Raw genomic sequence first — 27,474 nt, forward strand, 5'->3', positions numbered from 1 at the left:
TTTTGAAGGACTAATGATTCTATGAACATTGATTTTTTAAAGAATAAAGGACATTTTTCGAAAGACTAACCAGGTTATGAACGTGGATACATTATAACGTAGATTTTAAAGAATATTTCTTTAAAGGCCTTTTCGGGCTCTTACTGATCCGATAATATGTATTAACAAGTAAAAAAGCAGCTAAGTTTGGCCAGGCCGAACTTTTAATACCCTCCAACATTTGGAAGGAACTTGAAAATTAAAAAAAAAAAAAAACTAGAAGACGTGGACCTGCTTAAGAAATTTTGTCATAGGCTGTAGTAGCCATTACGAACTTCAAATACCAAATTTGAAACAGTTCCGGTTAATAATGTCGCTAAAATCATCAAAATACCGAACCGTGGACCTACATACGAATTTTTGTCATAGGCTGTAGTACCCATTACGAACTTTAAATACGAAATTTGTTACAATTCCGGTAAACAATGTCGCACAAATCATAGAAATACCGAGTATTGGGAGGTACCGTCATATGGGGGATATACGAAGATGTGGACCTGCATACAAACATTTTTGTCATAGGCTGTAGGGTCGCATTACGAACTTCAAATATGAAATTTGAAATAATTGCGATAATTACTGTCGCTAAAATCATGGCGAGGTACCATTTTATGGGGGCTATACGAAAACGTGGACCGACATGGCACATTTACGAACTTAAACTGCCTACTGGTAAACTATGCATATATGCAAATTTTTAGCCTTCTATCTCAATTCGTTGGAAAGATAGCGTGATTACAACAGACAGACGGACGTCGCTAGATCGTCTTATAATTTTACGCTGATCCAGAATATATATACTTTGTAGGGTTAATTATAAATATTTCGAGGAGTTACAAACGGAATGACAACGTTAATATACCCTCCATAGAATGGCGGAGGGTATAAAAAGTATTAATAAAAAAAAAAACATTTGTAGTCCACGATTATAGCTTTGGATGTTCTGAAAAAATAGTTGAAGATTTCTAAATACATCTTATATTGTTAATATATTGTTTTTCATTGTCGTCCAGAAAGACAATAATATTTTTTCTATTTATTTTTTCTTAAATATTTCTCAAGCCCCTCTATGAAATTTATAGAAAATACCTTCATTCTAAATTCAAAAGTTCCTTGAAAATGACCATCTTAATTATCTAAATTCCAATAAAATTATTTTAATTAAAATAAAAGCAGAGAAAAGTAGTACATCCATGTTTAACCACATATAAAGCGAGAGAAAAAATTCCGTCGCCTTTTTTTCAAAATTGTCTTTGTAATTATTTTAATTAAAAGTGAATCGTTCCCCAATTATAATTTTATAAAGCAAAATTAACACAACGCCATTATCATGTGATTTGTGGCGACGGGGGTTAATTTAATTTCCACATTTTTCGCCAGAAATTAACAGAAGGCGATTAACGAATGAACCCCCACACACACACACATGGATGATGACGATTTTCGTCATTTTCTCAAAAGAAATAATAATTGTTGAACGATGAAAGAAATTTGCATTTGTTGTAAAGAAAAATATTAAAACTTTTTTTTTTTTGCTAAAAGATAGATGATTATGGATGATGGCAGGGGTGGTCAGCCTGCCGCCATCCAACTACGAAACACAAAAATTCACACTTACCTCCTTTTCTTTATCTTTTTCCTCATTGTCGTTGGCAGAATCTTGCTTCTCTGGATCTAGTTCCTGAAAAATGCAAAAGACGCATTTTAATACAAATAAATCAATTGAAAAAAGGCAGAAAAGATGAATTATTTGCAAGTGTTATACAGAGATTGATTTTGGTTTGAAAACAATGTAATGTCTTGTATCTTGTTGGAATGTATGATTTGATCTGTTGCTGCTACTGCTGCTGCTTTGCTGCTGGTGATCTATCTTTCGTTTTTGGGAAAGATTATTTTGGTTATTTTCTTGAGAAATAAAATTGTCATGCATAAAATTGATTAGCAAATAAGAAACAGCTGATTAGTGTTTCGTCATGCTTATTCCGTCTCAGTGGAAGTATTTTGAGTGGAAGAACTTGGAATGGTGGCGAGTGATAATTACGATTGGTTGGTAAATTCTTTAGATTCAATGAACAAGATTATATTTTAATTTAGAAGACATTTTTAATCTCTAGAAGTCGTTAAACTAATCTCCTACATTCTTAAAATACAGTTTTAGAGAGAAGATCCATATCAAAATGGGTTAGGAAGTAGCCTGCAGGATACACAAGAAACATCTACAACTATTCCAGCTACCGGAATCAAAAAGAACACATGCCCACCTGTGGACCACTTTTCGTTTAAGGGGTTATTCAAGGATGCAGCTAATAGCAAGCCAGCATGTGGAGCCTCAAAGGCAACTCTAACTACAGTCACGCCCTAATACTACTGAGGAGGCCGAACTTGGAGAGGGGTTCGACATCAAAATTCGTAAAGCCAGGCATCTATGTAGGACCAACGCCCTTACGGCATTCAACCCACTGAATTTCGATAGGTACAGCTATAGAAAAGCATGGACCTACAGGGTGTGATGAAAAAACAGCAACCAATTTCAGACTGCTGTCATTTCTACACCACTAGTCCGACAGCTGTTAAAATTATTCCAGTGACAGCTCATTATATTGTTTACAAGCGTACAAAAGCATTTTGGTGGGAATTTTCCCGAAAAAAATTTATTCATAATGGAATTCAAGCGGGATAGTGTGATTTCTTTATATTTGACTGGAAAACCACAAGGGGGCTATCGTTAGAGCACTCCTGCATTTAATTGTGAATAAATCTTTTGTCTCGTCTCATCGCTCGTTACCATGATACTGGTAGCGTAGCCCGACGCCAAGTAAGGAAGTGAACGGAAGAACAGAAAGAAAATAGACTCAAATGAGCTAAAGAATTCCTTCGCTTAGCCGAAAGTGGTGAACTGCCGAATTTGGTTTTCTTCGATGAGAAAACATTCGTTGTCCAGCAGTTTGTAAACAAACAAAATGATCGTGTTTACTTGCCAAAGAGGTCAGCTGAAATGTGCACCTTCGGTTGGCCACCAGAACTTAAGCGCCGGCCATGGTGATGGTGTTGGACGCCATAACAGCCGATGCTCGCTCTACGTTCAGAATAAATGCCGAATATTATCACGAAAATATTCTGGAGGGTGTATTAAAGCCTCGGGCACGCAAACATTTTGGCCTCTAAACTTGGACCTTTCATTCATTCCTTCGCCGGGAATGGACCAAAATGCCGCAGAGCAACATTCGGGCAGCGTGTGACGGTTTCATCGGCCGTTTGAAGGCCATAATTCGTGCCAAAGGTGACCAATTCGAATAAATCTAAACTTATTCTAAAATTTGATTCTATTTCCGACATATTTGTTTTCATTCAATAAATTTAAAAAAATGTAAAAATTATGGCGTTTGACTTTGTTGCAGTTTTATTATCTCATCCTGTATTTCAACCAATTGAGCTATTTGGAGGTACCTATCTATGGAGTGAATTTGTATAGACCACTTTCAGCTTGGTAGGTTGGTGTCTGCAACGAACTTCTTATACCAAATTCAAACAATCCCGTTGAAAATGTGGATACAATCATCAAAATTCCAAACATCTGGAGATCCCTTCGGATATCTGACCTCATCATGGGATAACAGAAGAGGTAGAGACGATTGAACACCTTCTATGCAGATATATCATGTTATCAAACAGAAGGCATAGACTATTTCTTAAATGGCTAGGCAAATAATAATTTCTACAATCCATTCTTTCCTTTCGATTCTATATCCTTCTTTTTCTTGATATCATCACTGCATATTCTTTTTAGGATAAACACAATGGACCATAGGTCACCGAGTGGAGCTGCTACCGCTGATATCGTTTGCGAAGTAAAATGATTTGGGTTGCAAGAAATCTTATAATCATCATAGCATTGGGCCAGTAGAGCACATTTCCAAAGTGATTTTAAGTTAACGATCCAAATGTAGCTAATTCGCCTAGTTTAATATTCCCAACCAACTAGCCAAAAAAACTTAAAAATAATTTCTTGTTTAGGAATGCCTGATAGAATCTGATACATTTCTGATCTGTGCCAGAAGTGCAATAATGTGAAAATATTTACTATGATAACCGAGTTTCCCTTTATGATATCGATAAGAAAATTGCACGAATAGTAGATCCTTGCAGGTTCTGAAACCGAGCTCTATTGTGTTCAAATAACCAAAAACATTAAACTTATACTGATAGAATTTTACAATTTTGATAAGCTTCTTTCTGTAAATTTGTTTTAAGTCTAAAGTTTATGAAACATAATCTCATTAAAAAAATGTTTACATATGGAATTCATTTTGTATCTCTAGTCTCTACTCCTATTCTAATTTACAACAACATTATTTGTTTTTCCTTCAACTTACATCCATATCAATATGTACAACACCAGTTGAGCGACGTTTTGGTTTTCTTCTTCGTTGTATGACGGCTTGGGTGGCCAAAGCACTGCGATTATCATTTTCCTTATCGTTATCTAGAAATGGGAGGTAGAGAATCATAAGCAAGTTTATATTTCTTCCTAATTGGGAATCCTCAAAATTTTGAATACCTTTATCATCATTATTGCTGAGACTGGTAGCTGTGGAGGAGGTGGTACCAGCCGCTGAGGCTGCAGATGATGTTTCAGAATTTAAGGCGGTTGTAGACGATGCTGATGATGATGTATTGGCACTGGCACGACGTGCTGAATATGAAGAACCGATTCCACTACTGCTGGTGGTATTGGTGGTTGTGGAACTATTATCAGTTGTTTTGTCATCGCTCTTTTGATTATTGCTGGAACTGGTTGCTGTTGTTGTTGCTGAGGAGGTGGTGTTGTTTGATGAGGTGGTGTTGATGCCGCTGCTTAAATTACTAATCGGTGGGGCCGAAACGGGTCTACCAATTGAATTCAATGATGTATTGGATGAAGAAACTGTAAGAAGGAGAGGAGAAGATTGTTTAGAATTGATTTCTGTAAATGAATGCCAAACGCATTTTACTTACTTGCATTGTTCACATTATTGATTCTACGCTGTGACATGGAATTGGCAGCAGCAATAACCGCTGGAGCACTTGGTATGATGGTGCTATTGGTCGGTGGATATGTATTGCCGGCATTGGCATCCTCTAATTTAAACTGTTTTTGTTTTGGGTTTTGATAATAAGTATAAAATATGTCTTTGTTAGAAAGTGTTTGGAGTGAGAGTTTTGCATATGTTGTTGTTGTATAGTAATTGATATATATTCATGTTTGCAGGTAGTATATTTTATAAATTTGATTTATTAAAGCTGATTTTCCTAATTGTTAATAATTGTTGATTTGCTTGGTTTTGAATGTGTTATTATTTGTGTTTCTTTGGCATTAATCTAATCTACTTGGATAATTGCAAAACCCATTTAGCGGTGGTAAGTTAATGAGTTGCAAAGCTTTCCCTTTTACTAAAAATACCGTAACCATGTGTTTTTTTTTTTTTTTTTTTTTTTTTTTTTTGTTAAGTAGAAAAACCTTTTTCCAAATCTAATTAAAAGGTAAATTATAATATAAGGGCGCAAAAATTCCGGCTCTTTGCGGAAGGGTTGTTTTAATGTTTCCGTCTTAAAAATATTCAAGGGGTTTTAAATAAATAATATTTATTAAAAAAACTCTTTTCTGGTATCAAATTCATATAAAATCAATAGTCGATGATAAAAAACACAAGTAATGTTGCCAAGCTATGCGTAAGATAAAATATGTTGCCTGCTAGGACAATTACCATGATTTTGGTACTAAATCCTAGGAAAAGCTAATAATAACCCTTACTAGACGAAACAGAAGGAGTTCAAAAAATGTCTGTCAAAAAACGTTACATTTTCTAAAGACAGTTATAGAATAGAAAACTTCGGTAAAACTCTTTGTCCTTGTAAAATCAAGTTAAATCCGACATTAATAACAAAGACTTAACGACTTTCATGTCGTCTATGGAGACGATTTTCAGTACGTCTATAGGGACTATTTTCAGATCATCCATAGAGATGACTATCAAGTCGTCTTTATAAACGAAATGAAAGGATGACTTTAGATCGTCTACACAGACGACTTTCAGATCATCTATAAAGAGGACTTTCAGATCTTCTACCGAGACGACTTTCAGATCGTCCCTAGAGAAGACTTTCTGGTTCAGATCGTCTATAGAGTCGACTTTCAGATTGTCTGTAGAGACCACTATCAGGTCGAATTTATAGACGACTAACAGGTCGTCTTTAGAGACGTCTTCTACGTCGTCATAGAGACGACTTTCAGATCGTCCACAAAGATGACTTTCAGATCGTCTGTAGAGGTCGTCTAAAGGGAAGACTTTCACATCGTCTATAGAGGCGACTTTCAGGTCGTCTAAAGGGAAGACTTTCAGATCGTCTATAGATATGGCTTTCAAGTTGACTTTCCGATCGTCTATAGAGACAACTAAGGTCGTCTTAAGATACGATTTTCAGATCGTGTTTAGAGATGACTTTCAGATCGTCCCTAGAGAAGACTTTCAGGTTCAGATCGTCTATAGAGTCGACTTTCAGATCGTCTGTAGAGACCACTATCAGGTCGAATTTATAGACGACTAACAGGTCGTCTTTAGAGACGACTTCTACGTCGTCATAGAGACGACTTTCAGATCGTCCACAAAGATGACTTTCAGATCGTCTGTAGAGACGACTATTAAGTCGTCTAAGGGGACGACATTCAGATCGTCTGTAGAGACGACTTTCAGCTCGTCTAAAGGGAAGACTTTCACATCGTCTATAGAGGTGACTTTCAGGTCTTCTAAAGAGTAGACTTTAAGATCGTCTATAGATACGGCTTTCAGGTTGACTTTCCGATCGTCTATAGAGACAACTAAGGTCGTCTTAAGAGACGATTTTCAGGACGTCATTAGAAATGACTTTCAGATCGTCTATAGAGACGACTTTCAGGTGGTCAATAGGGAAGACTTTCAGATCGTCTATAGAAACGACTTTCAGGTTGACTTTCCGATCGTCCATAGAAACGACTAAGGTCGTCTTTAGGGACAATTTTCAGGCCGTCTTTAGAAACGATTTTCAGATCGCTTGTGAAGACGACTTTCAGGTCGTTTGCAGAGACGACTTTCAGGTTGACTTTCCGATCGCCTATAGAAACGACTAAGGTCGTCTTTAGGGACAATTTTCAGGCCGTCTTTAGAGACGATTTTCAGATCGCTTGTGAAGACGACTTTTAGGTCGTCTGTAGGGATGACTCTCACATCGTCTCCAGAAGCGACTTTCAGGTCGTTTAAAGGGAAAACTTTCAGATCGTCTACAGAAGCGACTTTCAGGTTGACTTTCCGATCGTCTATAGAAACGACTAAGGTCATCTATAGAGATGATTTTCAGGCCCTCTTTAGAGACGATTTTCACATCGTCTGTGGAAACGACTTTCAGATCATTTGCAGAGACGACTTTCAGGTTGACTTTCCGATCTCTATAGAGACGATTTTCAGGTCGTCTTTAGAGGCGATTTTCAGGTCGTCTTTGTTGATGACTTTCAGATCGTCTGTAGAGATGACTTTCAGATCGTCCGTAGAGACGACTATCTGTTCGTCAAAGGGGACGACATTCAAACCGTTTACATAGACGACATTCAGAACCCGCTGATTTTCTGACGTTTTCTAGTCATTTTTCGTCGAAATAATACCTTTCAATTGATGTAGAATATTACCCTCCTCCTTCTGAAGGCATTTTGATATTTTATCCAAGAAGAAGAACCTTTAATATGCTATAGAAGAACACCTCGGATCTTCTAGGGAAGTGTAAGATGAGCTTAAAATAGGCTTCACGGATCTTTACGATTTTTTTTTTGCCTGGAAAACATTATTTTGGATAGGATACATTAGAATTCTCTGTTGTAGTCTTTTCTATGACATACAAACCATTTTTTGGACATGGGATCATATTTTCAAAAAAAATCGTTATCCAAAGAAAAACTTTTTAATTCTTTCAATGAAAATGGCTTCTTGTCTTATCTCGTACCTCTCACATATTGAAAGACTTTGAGGTTGTCTATGTAGATGAGGCTTAACGTCTAACGGCTATTCAATCAAATTGTAAATCGTTTTAATTTTCTTTTTTTCTCAAAGAAATCATTTGTTTTCATCTTCTGTCGAAGGAAGCATTTCAGTCTTCTGCCGTAGACTTTTGCTTTTCTATGGCATACAAACTATTTTTTGGTCATTTTCAGGCCCCTATTCTTCGAAAAATCGATATACAATGAAACATTTTGTAATTCTTTCGTGTCTCCTCATCAGACGATCTTACATCTTGCCTCATCTTATATCTGATACAAATTTGGAAAAGACGAAAATAAACCCTTGTGATAGTCTGTCAAAAAAGATGTCTCTAATATTTTTCGACTTTACAGTTCCCTGCTGTAGAGGAAAGATGTTCCATCAAAAAAAAAAAAAAATATAATAATAATAATAATAATTTTTGCGGGAACGAGGAACAATTTGGGATTTTCTTACTCTATCAAAGAAGAAAGTGTTCTGCTAATTATTTGAAGAACACCTCGATTTTTTCTATCGAAAACCAAAACGTTTTGGCATTTTATCAATAAAAACTGTTTTCTCAACTTTCTTTGAAGAAAACATTTTATTTTTCTGTATAAGAATAAATTTTATAGTGGAAGATGAAGAATATTTGATTTACAGTCGAAACAAAGTACGACATTGAAGATGAATTAAAATACCACTTTGACTTCTGCCGAAGGACATTTTGGTGGGTATTTTATTGAAAGAATTTTTTTTTTAAATTAAAAAATATCGATGAAAAATTATTTTGGTATTCAATCGAAAAAAATATTAAGTCTTTATAGAAGACGATTTTCCACCGTGGGTCTTTTGTCTTCTATAGAAAGTCATTAGTCTTTCTACAATATGGAGTATATGGTTCAGTATCGTACACTGAAATGCATTTCGAAATCATTTTAGGGGGCCAACTGGTACACAAATTGAGAATAGTAGTTAATTCGGAAGGAGCCGAGTCCACAAAAAAATTAACATTTGTTTTCTAATAAAAATCAATGCCGGACTTAAAGCATTTTCCTTATCTCTTTCTCAATTATTCAATTATACCCTACCACTTCCTTGGCACATATTTTGGCAAAATATCTGTTTCAATATAACAATTAAAAAAAATGTTGCTTAGAACAAAAGGCCAAAAATAACAATTTTAGTGACTTTAAAAGAATAAAAGCTCCATAAGATATCAAAAGCTCTAATGAACTAATATTTTTCAAATTAAAAAAGGAAATTAAAAATCAAAGAGATTACCATTGTTCAAAATAAATTCTAATAAATTACTACTAAAATAATAAAAAAATCTACAAACTAAAATATATCAGTTTCTTTTTTCAAATTTCCTTAAACTATTGAAATAATGCAACATTAAGATGAGATAGTGAGATTTGAATGGCAAATGATCTGCGTTTACAACAGACATAAAAAATTAGAACAAAGAAAGCAGCAGCTATAAGGAGCAATAGCAGACAGACAGTACATAAAACGTTGAAAAAGAAACAGGTGGCAGGTTAGTAATAGTTGAGGAAACAGATTGGAAACAGAAAATTATAAATAAAACGGTATTAAATAGACATGTAAATGTAAAGAATTTGTTTCGAATAGAATGTAAGTGCCGTGGGCGTCGGTGATTAAGAAAAAAAAAACACAATTGAGGCTAATGGTAAGCTTGGCTGCTTTACAAAGGCCTGCCGGAAAAAACGAATTAAGAGCAAAAAGAAAACAACCTACAAAATCGAAATATTCAATTACACTATGCAACAAATTGAAAATAAAAAAGTAGGCGAACGAAGAATTATGAGTGGTAGTTTTACCGGTGTGTAATTGGGCGCCATAATCAATAATGTGTAATTCGGCGCCTCTTCTCTAAAAGATGACCACCGGGTCTTCTTCCTTAGAAGAGAAGAAGACCAACGGGTCATCTTCTTCTTCTCTAGACAAACGGGTCTACTTCTTCTTCTCTAGAAGAGAAGAAGACCAGATCGCCTTCTTCTCTAGTAGAGTAGAAACCACCGGGACCAAATTAAGTTTTAAATAGAAGACCATTTAATTGTTAAAGCTACCCAATTCCACACCAGATGATACCATTCACCTAGCACTGGGAACAAAATTTGTTGCATAGTGTAATTAAAAATAAATGTAAATTTTTACTTTTAAAACTAAAAAGAAGACAACATTTATACGCATACGCACACACTAACATTGATATAAAATTATTAAAAAAAACGTTTTTATTTAAACATTTTTTTCGTTGGTTTTGTTAAGGCAAAGATTTTTACTAATTTTGGTTTGTTTTTTGGGAGGATTGGGATGGGTGTCTTTTTAAGGTTTTGTGTAAGTGTTGGTATTTATTTTATGTGTGTGTGTGTTATCCTTATGCATACCTTAGAACCAGCATCAAATTTCAAACGCCACGAAGGTCTACGATCAGCATTTGTACCCGAAGTTGTTGAGCCCGCATTGTGGGCATGATTTTCACTACCCCCAGTTTCCCGATCCCTCGTATGGAATGGGGAGTTGGGCAGAGAAGCTGAGGAGGAAGAATCTAAACTACGACGGCTATTGTAGCTGTAGCCACTACCGGTTGGGGCTGTGCCGCCTGCATTGGAACTATGACCCAAATTACCAAACAATGGTGACATGCTACTGTCACGTTCGGAGCTATTTTCATGTGACATTTGTGGTGGCGGTAGCGAACTGCCAGTATCACTATAAAAGCCACGTTTCTCATCAAACCCATAACGATTTGCCTCGAGCCGTAATCTATCGGCCAGGGTCTGTGAGTTGGCATTATCCATATCGAATATGGAACGCTTGTCCCGCAAGCGTACAGGGCTCTCCAATGTGGGTGTGGTAATCGTGGTCGTGGTGGTGGTTGCTGCCGTGGGGACACTAGTCAGGGGTAGGGGACTAAAGAAGGCAGCTCGTATGCGTTCACTTGACTGGGCTCTCTGACTGCTGGGAGGAGATTGCACCCTTATGGGTTGTGGGCTAACGGCAGGTTTATTACCCTGCAATGAGGGAGGAGGTTCAGTCTTTTTATGCGCTGCAGTGCCGTCTTCGATTTCATTGTTACCGCCACTGTCATCGGCTGTGGTATTTTCCGTGTTATCACTACTTTCTGTTTCTTCCACTTCGTCTTCCTCCTTTTCATCCTCATCCTCCTCCTCATCTTCTTCAGCCGTTCCCGCTTCCTCTTCTTCCTTATCACTTTCATTTGTGGTATCCTCCGCAATCTTATTGGGTCCATCTCCAACGCTAGCCGCCTCCTGCTGTTCTTCTCTCTGTTTATCCTTTTCATCATCGGTTATGGCTTTCTCTACCACATTTCTGCGTGGTGAAGCTATCACTATGGTAGTTTCAACCTCCTCCGCTTCCATGGACGCCTGACTTCTTGAGGTCGGTGTGGGGGTACGAGAATCTTTTCTTGGCGGCATTACAAAGGTGGCACTTACTTCCTCTTCTGCATCCGCTGCATTTGCCGTAATATTCTCCAGCAATTGATCCACCTCATTGGCTGCTGTTGTTGAAGTCTTGGCGGTCACAATTAACGATGAGGGCCTCGAACGATTGCCAGCTGAGGGAGCTTTAATTGTAAACGAGGCTGTTGTCACATCTTCATCATCGTCAACAGTTTGAGGCTTGTTATCCTTTGTTGGCTCAACACTTGGCTTGGAATCGTGTGTAGATGTTGTTGTTGCTGCTGGAATTGTTGCTGTTACGACAGGCGTATTTGTCATTACCGTCGTCATTGTTGTTGTGGTTGCTTCGTTGGTTTTTCCAACATTCCCTTGCAATTCATTCTGTTAATTTAGTTGTTTTATTTAATTGGTGTTTTATTTTGTTGTTGGTTTTGTAGTTGTGATAACATAAAGAAAAATCATTGTTGTGGAAATTAAAAAAAAAAAATAACTTTCTAGTCCTCTTTTTGAAAAGAAGTTGGAACTAGAAAATCATCTAAAACGTGTAACAATGAAGCATTGAAATGGGGGTTCGAAGTTCTGCCTATGGGATTTATTGGCAGTTCTCTTTTTTTTTTGAATTTGGTCATCTGAATATATTTGAAATTTACCTTACAATGTTTTGTCGAGCCAACTAAAAATGCCTACCCTGGAAGCTTAATTTTTTTATATGTAGATGTCACTTTTAGTTGCCCTAACAAATAATTGTTAAACTTGCGATGGATAATATGCAAACGCCATCTATATTACGGTGTGTTGCGGCGGGCGGGTTTGTTTCTTCATATATGCATAGTTTTAGGTGATAAAAAAATCAAAAATGACATAAAGATGGCTAGTAAAGTAGTGTCGCTGAATAAAAAATTTTGGTCTAAAAAAACTTTAAAATAAAATTGTTTATGCTAAAATGGAGAGAACCTATGTTATATAGCAAAAACGCCATATATATTTCAGTATAATATTACGCTCCGCGGTTTTTCATAGACATTTGTATACTTGGATGAGCTAGCACATCTTCTATTCAAACAGCCATCTGGTTTCGAACATTTGTTCTCAATTCAGATTATTGTTGCTCTGGAAAAAATAAAGGCTGAAGCTGAAGCTTATGTGCTATTGGGCGCCACCTGTTTATGTATTCAGTGGTATTTCTAAATTATTCGATGTGTTAACTAAGTTTGTTTTCTGCCATTGAAATTTTTGTAGTGTTGGACGTCATCTATACATTTTTTATACAACATTCCCAAATCTACAGACAGTTGGAGATATACCACAATTGTTTTTTTTCTAATTCCCGAATACTTTGAATATTTCTAAACATGTATAATTTCGACTAAATCTTAGTTTTTATAGTTAGAGTTACCTGAGATAAGAAAATTTTATTAAATTGACTTTAGGTTGGGGCGCCATCTACATGTCAATTCATATGGGTTGCTTTATTACGAACAAAATTCAAAACCGGACACCCACTTTTTATTGCTATATGTGTGATTTGTGTGGTATTTTTGCTCCATCTATAGCTCAAAGTATACATTATCCTTCATTTCTAACGAGACTCCAAACCTGACTGGCAAAAGGCGCACTCGGATATTATTGTTTCAAATTTTTACATATAATGCAACCATAAACATGCAATTTGGTTCTAATGCCAAAAGCAGAAAATCGATTTTTTTTTGCTGAAGGTCTCTATAAAATTAAATAAACTTCAGTCTTTTCAGTTATCGAATTGGAAGCAATAATTTGGCTTTAAACCTCTATATTCTCAACAATCGTCAAATCAAAAGACATCGAATTTGCAAAGTTTCCGAAATCGGACCCTTCGATGTATAGGGCGCCATCTATACCTCCACTATTTTTATACCCCCCAAAATCGTATTGAATATTATGTCTGCAGGACTTTTAGTACTGAAAATGGGCCATGTAGGTCCACGTTTTAGTATAGCCCTCATATAATGCTATCTTCCAATTTTCGGTATTTTGATTTTAACGACATTATTCACGGAAATGTTTTATATTTGGTATTTGAAGTTTGGATACTACAGCCTATGACAGAAAATTGTCCGTGCAGGTCCACGTTTTAGTATAGTACCTCCCTATATTCGGTATTTTGATGTTTTTAGTTCGTCTGATTATTGAACTCACGATACAGCCCACATTATTTGACGTAGGGTTTTTAACTTTAGCACAGTATTTTTTATTGTGTTTAGGATGGTTGCTATTGAAAATGAGATATATCGGTCCACGTTTTGAGATAGTCCCCATATAATGGTAGCTCCCGATATTTTAATGATTTTAGCCATATTTTTCTAGCAATTTTTCCAAAAATTGCTATTTGTAGGTCAAAATGGGTTCTAGCTCCAGTGACAGATATTGGTTATATAGGTCCACATAGCCTCCATATAACGGTTCCTCCCGATATTGAGTATTTTGACGGTTTTACTCATATTTTTCCACGGATTTGTCTAAATGTTGGTATTTGTAAATCATAATGGGTTCTAGGTCCGGTGCCAAAACATCGTATATGTAGGTCCACGTTTTCGTATGGCCCCAAAAAAACGGTACCTCCCCATATTTGGTATTTTGATAATTTTTGTCACATTTTCCACGGATTTGCCTACAAATTGGTATTTGTAGGTCATTATGAGTTCTAACTCCTGTGGCAGATTATTTCCTATAGCGCACATATAACGATACCCACCGATATTCGGTATTTTGATAATCCTAGTCACATTTACCCACGAAATTGTTTTAAATTGGGTATTTAAGAAGACTTGGTAGATGACTATCCTTGAAGTATAAAATTGTCTATAGAGGTTCCCGTTTTGGTATGGCCCCCATATGACGGCCCCACTCACTTTATCGTTTTTTTATAAGTTTATTCAAACTATCATGTTGGTATATGAAGTTTAAAGTGGAAAACGCTTGAATTCAGATACTTTTATATAAAAATATTTTCTTTATCCAAAGGCGGGGGGATGTTAAAAGTTCGGTCCGGCCGAACCTAATGTTTTTACTTGTTATACTTTATTTTTAAATATTTTACGTTCTGAAAATTTATATTCCAAATAATTTTAATGTCTAAACACTTAAGCTGCAAAAGTATTGATGGATAATACATGGAGAAGGAATAGACACAGAAAGAAATACGGAACTTCCCTTAAAAAACCTGATATGAAAGGACGCCATCTTTGACTCAGTTCAAAGCCATTATATCGACGAGATATATGAAAAAAAAAAAAAATAAAATGTATTTGCTGAAATATTATAAAAGTTTAGACGAAGTAATAAGATATCAACGCTGCGATGGCATGGTTTTTGAAAACTTAATGAAAGTCGCAAGGAATGTCCATACTCCTTGAATTACTATAAGGAGCGCCCAATCCCTTCACTAGAAAAAGATTGACAACAAGGCGAGCAAGGTAATGTGCCAACTACCTTCTAGCTCTTCAAGTTGCCAAATCAGTTTATCTTTACTCTATGGTACAAATGTAATTGCTACGAAATCGATTTAAATTTTTATACCCTCCACCATACTATCGAGGGTATATTAACCTTGTCATTCCGTTTGTAACTCCACGAAATACTCATGTCAGACCCAACAAAGTATATATATATTCTTGATCAGCGTAAAATTCTAAGTCGATTTAGCGATGTCCGTCTGTCTGTCTGAACGAATTGAGATAGAAGGGTAAAATTTTGCATGTAGTTCCACGTTTTCATATAGCCCCCATATAACGGTACCTCCCGATATTTGGTATATTGATGATTTTAGCGACATTATTCACCGGAATTTTTTTCAAATTTGGTATTTGAAGTTCGAAATGGATACTACAGCCTAAGACAGAAAATTGTCTGTGCAGGTCCACGTCTTCGTATAGCCCCCATATAACGGTACCTTCCGATATTCGGTACTTTGATGATTTTAGCGTCATTATTCACCGGAATTGTTTCAAATTAGGTATTTAGAGTTCGTAATGGGAACTAATAGGCCCCATATATCAGTACCTCCCTATATTCGGTATTTTGACGAGTTTAGGTACAACACCCACCAAAATTGTTTGAAATGTCGTATTTGAAGTTCGTAATGGATACTACAGCCTATGACAGAAAATTGTCTGTGCAGGCCCACGTCTTCGTATAGCCCCCATATAACGGTACCTTCCGATATTCGGTATTTTGATGATTTTAGCGTCATTATTCACCGGAATTGTTTCAAATTAGGTATTTAGAGTTCGTAATGGGAACTATAGTCTGTGACAGAAAATTGTCTACGCAGGTCCAGGTCTTCGTATAGGCCCCATATATCAGTACCTCCCTATATTCGGTATTTCGACGAGTTTACTTACAATACCCACCGAAATTGTTTGAAATGTCGTATTTGACGTTCGTAATGGATCCTATAGCCTGTGACAGAAAATTGTCTATGCTGGTCCAGGTCTTCGCACAGCTCCGATATGACGGTACCTCCCTATATACGATATTTTGATGATTTTAGCTACGCTATTCACCGTTTATTTCAAATTTCGAATTTGACTATGGTAATGGCTTATGAAAAACAATGCCTATGTAGGTCCACGTCGTATAGACCCTAATATAACGGCTATATTCGGTATTTTTAAAATTGTAACAGAATTTTTTAAGGATTTTATTTTTTGAAATTTCTAAATTCCTTCCAAATGGTGGAAGGTATTCAAAGTTCGGCCCGGCCGAACTTACTGCTTTTGTAAATTGTTTAAGTAAAAACCAAAAAAAAAAAAAAGAAGTTTTCAGAAGACCTTTTAAAGCTATTGTTATTTTTAAAATCTAATACACTGATCAATTAGTTCGACATAGTTCTGGATTTGAAACCATTCAAAAATATTGGTTGTTTCAACATCCAATAATGATGCAATCTGACATCATGCGGTCACTTTTTTGATTCACTCAAAAAATCACATATAGAGGTCGGTGGACTACTACATATTTTAAGACGTTTTTACCACTATTTCTAGATTATTGGAATATATTTTAAAGTTTTGAGGTTTGAGTGAAAATAATTTTTTCATTTACAGAATATTGGATCAAATTTGGTAATCTTCTAATGTTTTCAAACAGATTTTCCTAAAATTTGTTCAATAGTTTACCATTGGCATTAAATTTAATAATAATTTGCTCATGATATTAACGTACGTACAAAACTCGACAAAACATTGTAAAGGTAAATAGTATGAAGTCACAATTAAAAAAAAAAAATAAATAGACGGAAGATACACTATAACAATCATGCACAACAATAAAACATGACTAAATACAGTAATATCGATACTAAATAATAATAATAATAGTAAAAATAATAACAATAATTATACAATAACAATAAATCATGCATCGAAATATAAAGATACGACAATACTTCGAAAGAAATACACAATCTAATCTAAAAAAATAAAAAAATAGAAATTCAATCAATAATCCTAAAAAAAGTAATCAAAGACTTAATGGTAAAGACCTACTCTAAGAATTTCCAACTTTTCTATTAGAAGTTGAAAAATGAAAATAATTTCAATCAATACCAACACTAGATGTCGTTCAGGTAGCTAGAGCTTTATAAAAAGCGACGTTGAAAGATAGACAATAGGAGGAGCGCAAAGAGAGGAGCACAATCTATTGTTGGTATTTGTTTGGAAAATAATGAAATTATAAGAAGAAAATAAAACAACAATAACAAAAAGAAACGCGCGACGTGGAGCATTTTCAGGCCAATCACTTGCGCTTATTTTACAGGCAGCAATGAAATTTGAAATCATTCTTGTTGTTGGTATGAAGATTTCATATACAACTATTTTTTTTTTTTTCGGTTTTCGATCGATCTTTTGAATAATATGTAGATGATGGTGGGGGGAGGGGGTCGGTCCCTAATTTTTAATAAGGTTATTGTGGCGGAAAGGAAACCGTGAATATCTTCGAAGAAGTAGTAAATTAATTTGCTATGAAACTTATAGCTTAAAAGTTTACGAGATATGGGTTCCTTAAATTTCTAATAGAAGACTTTTTGAAATCTGAAAAATGACATTTGAAAGGTCTAAAATGAAAAATTTTTCGAAGGGATAAAAAAAGACCTTCCAAAGGACTTACAGAAGATTAAGACTTCTAAAGGTCTTATAGAAGACCTTGTAAAGGTCTTGTACAATGGATTTAAGAAGACTTTTGAAGGGTCTTATAGAAGAACTTCTAAAGGTATTATAGAAGATATCTAAATATTATAAGTATTTTATATCCCATATACGACCTCTACGGTCTTCTATAGCCGATAGACAACCTCCCGGTCTTCTATAAGTCTATCATTTCTATAGACGATAGTAGACCTGAACGTCTTCTATAGACGATGGACGACCTAAAGGTCTTCTATAGACGATGGGCGAGCTAAAGATCTTCTATAGACGGCAGACGACCTGAAGATCTTCTATAGCAGATAGACGAACTTCAGACCTTCTATAGCCGATAGACGACCTTCAGGTCTTCTAGAGCCAACAGAAGACCCTGATGTCCTCTATAGCCAAAAGAGAACAGTCAGGTCCTTCAGATTCTCTATAGCCAACAGACGACCTTCAGGTCCTCTATGGCTAATAGGAGAACTTCTATGTTCTTCTATGGCAAATAGGAGACCTTATATGTTCTTCTATGACCTATAGAAGACCTTCAGGTCCTCTATGACCTATAGAAGACCTTCAGGTCCTCTATGACCTATAGAAGACCTTCAGGTCTTCTATGACCTATAGAAGACCTTCAGGTCCTCTATGACCTATAGAAGACATTCAGGCCCTCTATGACCTATAGAAGACCTTCAGGTCCTCTATGGCCTATAGAAGACCTTCAGGTCATCTATGGCCTATAGAAGACCTTCAGGTCATCTATGGCCTATAGAAGACCTTCAGGTCATCTATGGCCTATAGAAGACCTTCAGGTCCTCTATGGGCTATAGAAGACCTTCAGGTCCTCTATGGCCTATAGAAGACCTTCACATCCTCAATAGCCAATAGAAGACCTTCAGGGTCTCAGTAGCCAGTAAAAGACCTTCAGGTTCTCAATAGCCAATAGAAGACCTTCAGGTCATCAATAGCCTCCGTACCCAATAGAAGATCTTCAGGCCCTCAGTACCCTATAGAAGATCTTCCTCTATAGCCAATGGAAGACCTTTAGATCCTATATATTCAAGAGAATACCTTCGTCTTCCCCATAGCCAATATAACACCTTCAGTTCCTCTACAGCAAATAGAAGACTTTCAGGTCTTCTATAGCCGATAGACGACGTTCAGGTTTTCTATATCCGATATACGATGTTCGATAGATCTTCAAGTCCTCTATGTCCAATAGAAGACTTTTAGGTCTTCTATTGTCAATAGAAGACCTTCACGTCCTCTATAGCCAATAGAAGACCTCATATCCCCTATAGCCAATAGAAGACCTTCAGCTTCTCAATAGCCAATAGAAGACCTTCAGCTCCTTAAAAGCCAATAGAAGATCTTCGGCTACTCTATAGCCTAAAGATGGCTTAAAAAAAGACCTCTATATGCAAAATAAGGCCTTCAGGTCAGCTAAAACTAATCGAAGGCCTTCCAGAAGACCTTCCAAAGGCCTTCTAGAAGATCTTGCAAAACTGTATACAAAATGACCTTTAAACCAATATCTCGAAAACTCGATTCTACTTTATCTTGTCAACTGATAAACATCTATCCGCAAATTAATTTCATCGAAGATATTTCCGGTTTTCTTAACGACAGCAAACTGCAAATAAAGGCTGAGTATGAGTGGTGGTCATGGTGGAACTAGATGGAACTTGATAGGATTTCAAAATAATATAACCATCACAGCATAACCAAAACCATTTCTAGAGGATGGGGTGGATATTATTTGTAATACCTATTAATGGTAATGGTGGTGGTGAAGGTGAATATTTGTTTTGGTGGTGGATTTGTTTACACGTGTTGTTGTGATCTCTGTATATTTATAAAAAGAACCTTGTAACGTATTAAGGAAAACAGGTGGGTGTTACAAAACCCCATAACCATTCATTCATTCTACCAACTAAGGAAGAAGGGGGGTGTGAATTCTATTTATAGGGGAATTGTGGGTGTCTTAAAAATTATAAATTTATAAATACAAAATAAATTAAATAAAAACAAAGATTATTTAATTCAACAATAACTCTTTTCTTTAGGAAATAATTATACCGCTTCCAAAAGCATTGTGAATATGAATGATTTTTTTGTGTTTTTTCGAATCTATGTTCGAAATGAGGGGTAAATGGAGGATATGTTTGGAATGACCGATTTAATGGTGAGTTATTTTAAATTCAAAGTGCAATCCACATTAGTTTGCTTATTTTGTTAAAAAATAATTATGTGTGTGTTGGATGGTGGAATGGGGTACGACACGTGGGGACAAGGGACAATTTTGAAACAAATCTCAGGAAAGAGTGAGTTCGGGTTTGCTTCCAATTACAAACAATGGTGAAAGGACACTGATTCGAGTTGGATGATTTGGTGGTATTTCGAATGAATGAATGCAATGTTTTCAATTTTAGTTTTTTTTCGGAATTAATGTCAATGTGTGATAAATATATATGTATATATACAATAAACGATATTTGAACATTTATTAGAGGGACTTACACTGCTGCTGTTATTGTTGTTATTGTTATTCATACTGGAGTTCTTCTTTTTCACCAATTCTTCAGCACTCTTGATTTCATCCAAGGTCACACCCTGGGTTGAACGTCTTGTCTCACGCACCCGCTTGGCATGAGCCTTACGTTGTGTCTCACTTTCCTCGTCACGCACTGGTGGCACAAAGGACCTGAGGGGAGTTCAATAAATAAATGAAAAAAATATATTAGTATAATTCGAATATGTTTTAAAAGGACAAAATTAGTCACGTCACACTTGAAGTGAATGAAAAAAAAACATGCAAGTCTTTATTCAAAAATCAAATAACAAGAAAATTAAATACAACGCCGGTGGGTTATAGCAGTGTAATTTTTGGACTGAAAGCGGAATAAAGCCGTTATAAGTAGAACTTCGAATCTTCCAAAGATCCTCTATACTTAGAAGTCCATAAGAACTTTTGAAATGTCTTTTAAAGACTGGAGTGCTTTTTCAAAAGATCTTATATAGTCTTTGTATAGCAGAAGTCCTTTCGGAGCCCCTCTATGACTTAAAAACCTTTTACAGGTATTCAGAAAATCTCGCCATTGCTGGGAGACCTTAATATTTTCTGCAGCGTTATGATAACCCTCATATTATCATCTTAAATCAGCAGAGTTTCAAAGGGGCTTCAACAGCAAAATAAATTCTACAAGACTTCCGGGCCTCTATTAACCACAGAAGACCTTCAAATCCTCTATAGCCAAAAGAAGACTTCCATGTCTCATATACCCGAAAAAAGGCCTCCACGTCCCCTTTAGCCAATAGAAGACCTCCATACATCCATAACAAATAGAAGACCTTCAGGTCCCCTATAGCAAATAGAAGACCTTCAGGTCCTCTATAGCCAATAGAAGACCTTCAGGTCCTCTACGGACAATAGAAGACTTTGAGGTCCTCTATAGACAATAGAAGACCTTCAGGTCCTCTATAGACAATAGAAGACCTTCAGGTCCTCTATAGACAATAGAAGACCTTCAGATCCTCTGCAGATAATAGGAGACCTTCAGGTCCTCAATAGACAATAGAAGACCTTGAGGTCCTCTGTAGACAATAGAAGACTTTCACGTCCTCTATCGACAACAGAATACCTTCAGATCCTCTATAGACCTGAAGGTCTTCTATAGTCAATAGAAGACCTTCAGGTTCTCTACGGACAATAGAAGACTTTGAAGTCCTCTACAGCCAATAGAAGACCTTCAGGTCCTCTATAGCCAATAGAAGCCCTTCAGGTCCTCTACGGACAATAGAAGACTTTGAGGTACTCTACGGACAATAGAAGACTTTGAGGTCCTCTACAGCCAATAGAAGACCTTCAGGTCCTCAATTGACAACATAATACCTTCAGGTCCTCCATTGCCAATAGAAGACCTCCAGGTCAATAGAAGATCTCCAGGTCCTCTATAGGCAATAGAAGATCTCCAAATTCAATACAGATATAGAAGACTTTCTTGTCTCATATAGCCAATAACAGACCTTTGAGGTTTAAATGGCCGATAGAAGAGCTCCATCTCTTCTATAGCCGATAGAAGATCTCTAGGTTTCTTACACCCGAAAGAAGACCTCTTGGTCTCCTATAGCCGATAAAAGACCTTTAGGTCCAGATCCTTTGGGTCTTCTATGGCCGACAGACGACCTGCATGTTTTCTATTGCCCATAGGCGACCTTCAGGTCTTCTGTAGCCGACAGACGACCTTCATGTTTTATATTGCCGAAAGGCGACCTTCAGGTCATCCGTGGCCGATAGAAGATTCTCTATAGCTAATAGAAAACCTTCGAGTCCCCTTTAGGCAATAAAAGAACTTCAGTTCCTCAACAGTCAATAGAATACTTTCAGTTCATCTATACCAATATAAGATCTTCAAGCCCTCTATAACCAATTTGTTGTGTTGGTGGTATAAGACATTCAGGTCATCTATAGCCAATCTTCCAGACTTTCAGGTCGTCTAAAGCCGACAGGAAAGTTCCAGGCCTTCTAGTAGAAATCTTCCAGTCATTTATTGGTCGGAAATCTTCCAGTCATTTATTGGTCGTCTATCGGTCCTTCTTTCTTTAGCAGATAAAAGACCTCCGGAACTTCTGTATCAGATATAAGACTTCTTGAACTTGCGGGTGGAAGATCTCCAGGTTTTATGATGTAAGAATTTTTAAGATGAAATTCTGTTTCTACAAATTTTCTATAGAATACAGATCTGCCTGCAGAGGCCTTTTGAAGGATCTTTATAAGGACATGTAAAAAAATCGTATAACATTTTTTTAATCGATTTTGTCAATGATAACCTCCAAGAGTTTTTCTACCGACCTTTAGAGGTTCTCTTCTATAAAAAAAATCACTCCATATCTTACTGAAGAAAAAGTTGGAAACATATGTTAGAACACAAATAATTCGGACACGTTTTATCCTCGAAAATAGTAAAATTTTAACACGTTTGATAAAAAAAAGCAGAGGATGTTATAGCTCAGTTGGCGGCTTGGGTTAAATTTGGGGTACATTATTTGCAAATGTTCGGGAGGACGTTATTGTTAAATATAGCTTTTAGGTTAGGGCCAAACAGACAACAACAAAGAATATTTTTGGAAAACAAAAAAACAACAATGGTTATTTTCATTAGATAACAACAGCATTAGAAGAACAACAGAGCGGGGTGGGTGGGGGCTTTCCCCTTTAATTACTTGAAGAAATTCTTAATCATATTTCCAGTCGATTGTTTGGGTTTAACTGCTTCAGCAGTGGAACCATTGTTATTGGTAGTGGTTGTTGTGGTGGCGGTGTTATTTTGATTTGCTTTGTTGTTGGAGTCAGGAGATGATTTATTGTTGTTATTATTCATATTATTGTTTTTGTTATTATTATTGGTAGTGGTGGTTGTGCTTTGAATTGTATTCTTATCCTTAGTTTGTGAGGAATTTTGAACCACTTTCGTTGGTTGGGTTTGTGTAGTACTAAAAATGTAATAAAACAGGAGGTGCTTCAATTTAATATATATATAAAGAAAAATAATTATAAAAAATAATTTATCAAATAAAAAGAAAAAAAAAAACAAGTGCAGATTGAGAACTTCGGTAGACCAATAAACCAAAAGTGGGAATATTTCAATTAATTCTAGTTGGCCACCATAGTTTTGCTTTGTACATACCTCCTGATGGGCGTGGCCACAGCAGCCGGCGATGCTGTTGTATTTGTGGTGTTGGTGGTATAAGCGGGAGTTGTGGATACCGCAGGACTAACTGGTGGTGATTTCCTAGAGTAAAAACAAAGAAAATATGAATTTGTTATTAGATTTTGAACAAAAAATTAATTTTATTTACTATACACATTTACAACTATAACAGCTAACAGCACTATATATTTTTATTTACAAAAATTTGTTGTTTTGTTTTAGTAATGTTAGTTACAAATAAAAAGGTTAGTTAGTGTATTCAAGTAAAAAGCAAATAGAGTACTGTGATGAGACAATGAATTTGAATCTATGTAATATTGAGTATAAAAAACTATCTATACCAACACCAATGATACATACAACAAGATTACTAGGACAGTGAGAAACAAACCAAAGTTGGGCGCGATTGATAATATGACGAACTACACCCTATATAGATAGGATATAATCTATCTAATTTTTTACAGATTTATTTGGAAAACAAGTTAAAAAGTATCAGTCGGTATTGCCGCCAGAGATATACCCTCAGCCTATGTTCGATTATCTAAATATATTTTGACTAGTGTTAAGGTTATTCAAACGTTTGACCCTCTATGGAGCAGATCCCGAAGGAATGGGCCAATATTGCCCATTTCCTATCGGACCCAAAATATGATATAAATATTTCGACAGATGTGCCAAGTCTAAATGGAATCGGTGGTTAATTTAGCGATTTATGAGCTTCATGGGTACTCAAAATTTCAATATTTTGTGGGGGAGGTACTTGATGGAGTGGACCGATATTGTCCATTTTCACACCTGTCCTAGCACTGACGCAAATATTAGGATTCGCAAAGTCGGAGCAAATTCGGATTAGCCTTTCTCTTTCTGTGCAAAAAAAATTTTTTTTTTTTTTGAAAATTTTGACCTTTTGTGGGGGATGTACCAGAAGGAGTGGGCCGATATTGTTCATCTTAACACAAGACCTTGGGTTAATATAAATATTGGGATGTGTGAAATTTGAAGACAGTCGGACTCTTACATAACATTTTATGAGAGTTGTAATCATTCAAAATTTTGACCATTTGTGGGGGAGGTACTTGATGGAGTGGACCGATATTGTCCATTTCCACACCTGCCCTAGCACTGACGCAAATATTAGGATTTGCAAAGTTGGAGCAAATTCGGATTATCCTTTCTCTTCCTGTGCAAAAAATATATTTTTTGAAAATTTCGACCTTTTGTGGGGGCGGTACCAGAAGGAGTGGACCGATATTGCCCATCTCCGAACTCGACCTAAGTTTGACAAAAATATTACGTTGTAGCCAATTTGGACCAAATCGGATACTCCCTTCGAGAGTTATTGTGCGCACCAGCCAGACAGACAGACAGACAGACAGACAGACAGACAGACGGACGGACGGACGGACGGACGGACATCGCTAGATCGACTCCAAATGTTCTGAAACGGATTTGGTCCAAAGATACCTAGGGTCTAAAACCGTTATTTCGACTAGGCACGTTTTGGTCGTATCAAATGATATATACCCTCTGTAGCCATATGGCTGAGGGTATAATAAAGCTCATTAATTTTTGAAAACTGAAAAAAGAGACATTTTAAGTACCAATTATGTGTGGGGCTACCGTTGGAGGCAATGGAGGCTATATCGAAACCAGAACCTATATTTAATAATTTTTGTAATAATGTGCTTCACTCATTAAGAGTTTTGAATATTATCAAATCAAAGCCACTTTGGCAGAAAATGTGGCCAGGACTTTCAAAACACCTGTACACAATAAACGGATATGGAACAAGTCGTTGGAAAACAAATAAAGAAGATGTAAGTTCGGCCGGGTCGAACTGTTACTACCCTCCACCATTTGGAACGAATTTGGCAATTTTCAAAAGAATAAAATCCGTTAAAAATTCAGTTAAAATCTTAAAAATACCGAATGTAGCCATTGTAGAATAGTCTATACGATGACGTGAACCTGCGTAGGCAACTTTTGTCATAAGCCATTACAATATTCAAATGCGAAACTTGAATAAAAAAAATTGGTGAATAATGTAGAAAAAATCATCAAAATACCGAATATAGGGAGGTACCGTTATATGAGGGGGCTATACGAAGACATGGACCTGCAAATACAATTTTCTGTCTTAGGCTGTAGTATCCATTACGAACTTCAAATACCAAATTTGAAACAATTCCGGTGAATAATGTAGATAAAATCATCAAAATACCGAATATCGGAAGGTACCGTTATATGGCGGCTATACGAAGACCTGGACCTGCATAGACAATCTTCTATCACAGGCTGTGGTACCTATTAGGAACTTAAAATACGAAATTTCAAACAATTACGGTTAATATTGTACGTAAAATCGTCAAAATACCGAATACAGAGAGGTACTAATATATGGAGCCTATACGAAGACCTGGACCTGCAAAGACAATTTTCTGGAATAGCCTGTAGTTCCCATTACGAACGCTAAATACCAAATTTCAAACAATTCCGGTGAATAATGTCGCTGAAATTATCAAAATACCCAATATTGGGGGACACCCTTATATGGGGGCTATACGAAGGCGCGGACCTGCAAGGACAATTTTCGGTCATAGGCTGTAGTATCCATTACGAACTTCAAATACCAAATATGAAACATTTCCGGTGAATAATGTCGCTTAAATCACCAAAATAGGGATGTACCAAAACGTGGACCTATATGGCCCATTTTCAATACCAAAAGTCCTGCAGACATAATATATATTTGAGTAATAATATATACTAGAGTGATTTCCACAGACGTACAGATGGATAGACGGACATCGCTAAATCTACATAGAATTTTATGCTAATCAAGAATATATATACTTTGTGGGATCTAAAATTTATATTTCGAGGTGTTACAAATGAGGTGTTACGGAATGACAAACTGAATGTACCCTCCATTAAGACATTAAGAGGGTGTTAATTGTACGCAATCTGTCTTCCCAATTTAGTTACACAAAGTGAACGCCCCCTTCCATATAATAGTAAAAATAGAATAGAATATCATAAAATAGAATAGTATAGGGTAGTTTGAATAGAATAGTTTAGTATGAATAGAGTAGAATAAAATAGAATAGCATTAAATCGTAGTATGGAATAGATAAGAATGAATAGAGCAAAATGAAATAGCATAGAAATGAATGACATAGCATTGTAAAGTATAATATAGAGTAGTATGGAATAGAATGGTACAGAATAGTATGGAATAGAATAGTACAGAATAGTTTGGAATGAATATAGTAGAAAAAAATCGAATAGTATAATTTAGAATATTGTAATTTAGGATAGTATAATATAGAATAGCATAAAATAGAATAGTATATAACAACATGGAAGCCAATATTTTGGAAAAGTTTAGAATGAATAGAGTACAGTAGAATAATATAGAATAGAATAGTTTAGAACTAATAGCATATGAATAAAATAGAATAGTATAGGAACGTACATAGTAGTATAGATTACAACAGTACAAAATAGTATAGAATAGATAAAGATAGAGTATAGTACAATAGAATAGATAGAAATTACAAGACTAGATTAAAATAAAATAAAAACCGTTTCTCTATAAAAAACAACACTTTTTAGGGGTCTTCTTTGGGGGGGAAATACATTTGTCAGAAGACCTTCAGATCACTTCCATTAAATGTCAGACCATTGTTACCCTTTCATAGAATGGAAGTTTCGGTTGAGAGGTCTTCTATAGAATCTTCTGAACAATTGCAGATCGTTGACGGTTCTTCTATGAAGAAAAATACAGTCTTCTATGAAATATTATAATATGGTGCTTAAAAGATAAAATCCACAAACAAATGTATTTTCACAAAATAAAATAAAAAAAAAAATAATATAGAACTCAAAAATATTTAATATCACACCATCACAACAAACAACTAGAGCTAATCTAGACTAAGATTTTTTCACCATTAATAGAAGTTGACTGGAACCATATGTTATGCCTATATATAAAAGGACCATAAGCATTTTACTTAAGGTCCGATTTCACATGATGTTATGTGTAACGAGACTATTTCACATGTTAATAGCATACTTTGAG

General features: G+C 35.9%; 1 protein-coding gene across 13 annotated transcripts in view; it reads right to left on the reverse strand.

Annotated features, from left to right (window-relative positions):
- Window positions 1–27,474, reverse strand: part of LOC101890302 (protein phosphatase 1 regulatory subunit 12A) — a 154,990-nt gene that overhangs the window by 50,356 nt on the left and 77,160 nt on the right. For 11 of the 13 annotated variants that reach the window (XM_059131303.1, XM_059131301.1, XM_059131299.1 and 8 more), the window contains 7 exons: window positions 23,364–23,468; window positions 20,197–20,380; window positions 10,475–11,893; window positions 5,035–5,167; window positions 4,598–4,963; window positions 4,413–4,522; window positions 1,658–1,720 (listed from right to left, as the gene is read on the reverse strand). In XM_059131303.1, coding sequence (XP_058987286.1) covers window positions 1,658–1,720; window positions 4,413–4,522; window positions 4,598–4,963; window positions 5,035–5,167; window positions 10,475–11,893; window positions 20,197–20,380; window positions 23,364–23,468 — 2,380 coding nt within the window. The remainder of the gene's footprint in view (window positions 1–1,657; window positions 1,721–4,412; window positions 4,523–4,597; window positions 4,964–5,034; window positions 5,168–10,474; window positions 11,894–20,196; window positions 20,381–23,363; window positions 23,469–27,474) is intronic. The other 2 variants (XM_059131307.1, XM_059131308.1) reach the window with 2 other exon arrangements.

The sequence above is a fragment of the Musca domestica genome, unplaced genomic scaffold (assembly GCF_030504385.1).
Source record: "Musca domestica strain aabys unplaced genomic scaffold, Musca_domestica.polishedcontigs.V.1.1 84, whole genome shotgun sequence".
In the NCBI taxonomy this organism is placed as follows: Eukaryota; Metazoa; Arthropoda; class Insecta; order Diptera; family Muscidae; genus Musca; species Musca domestica.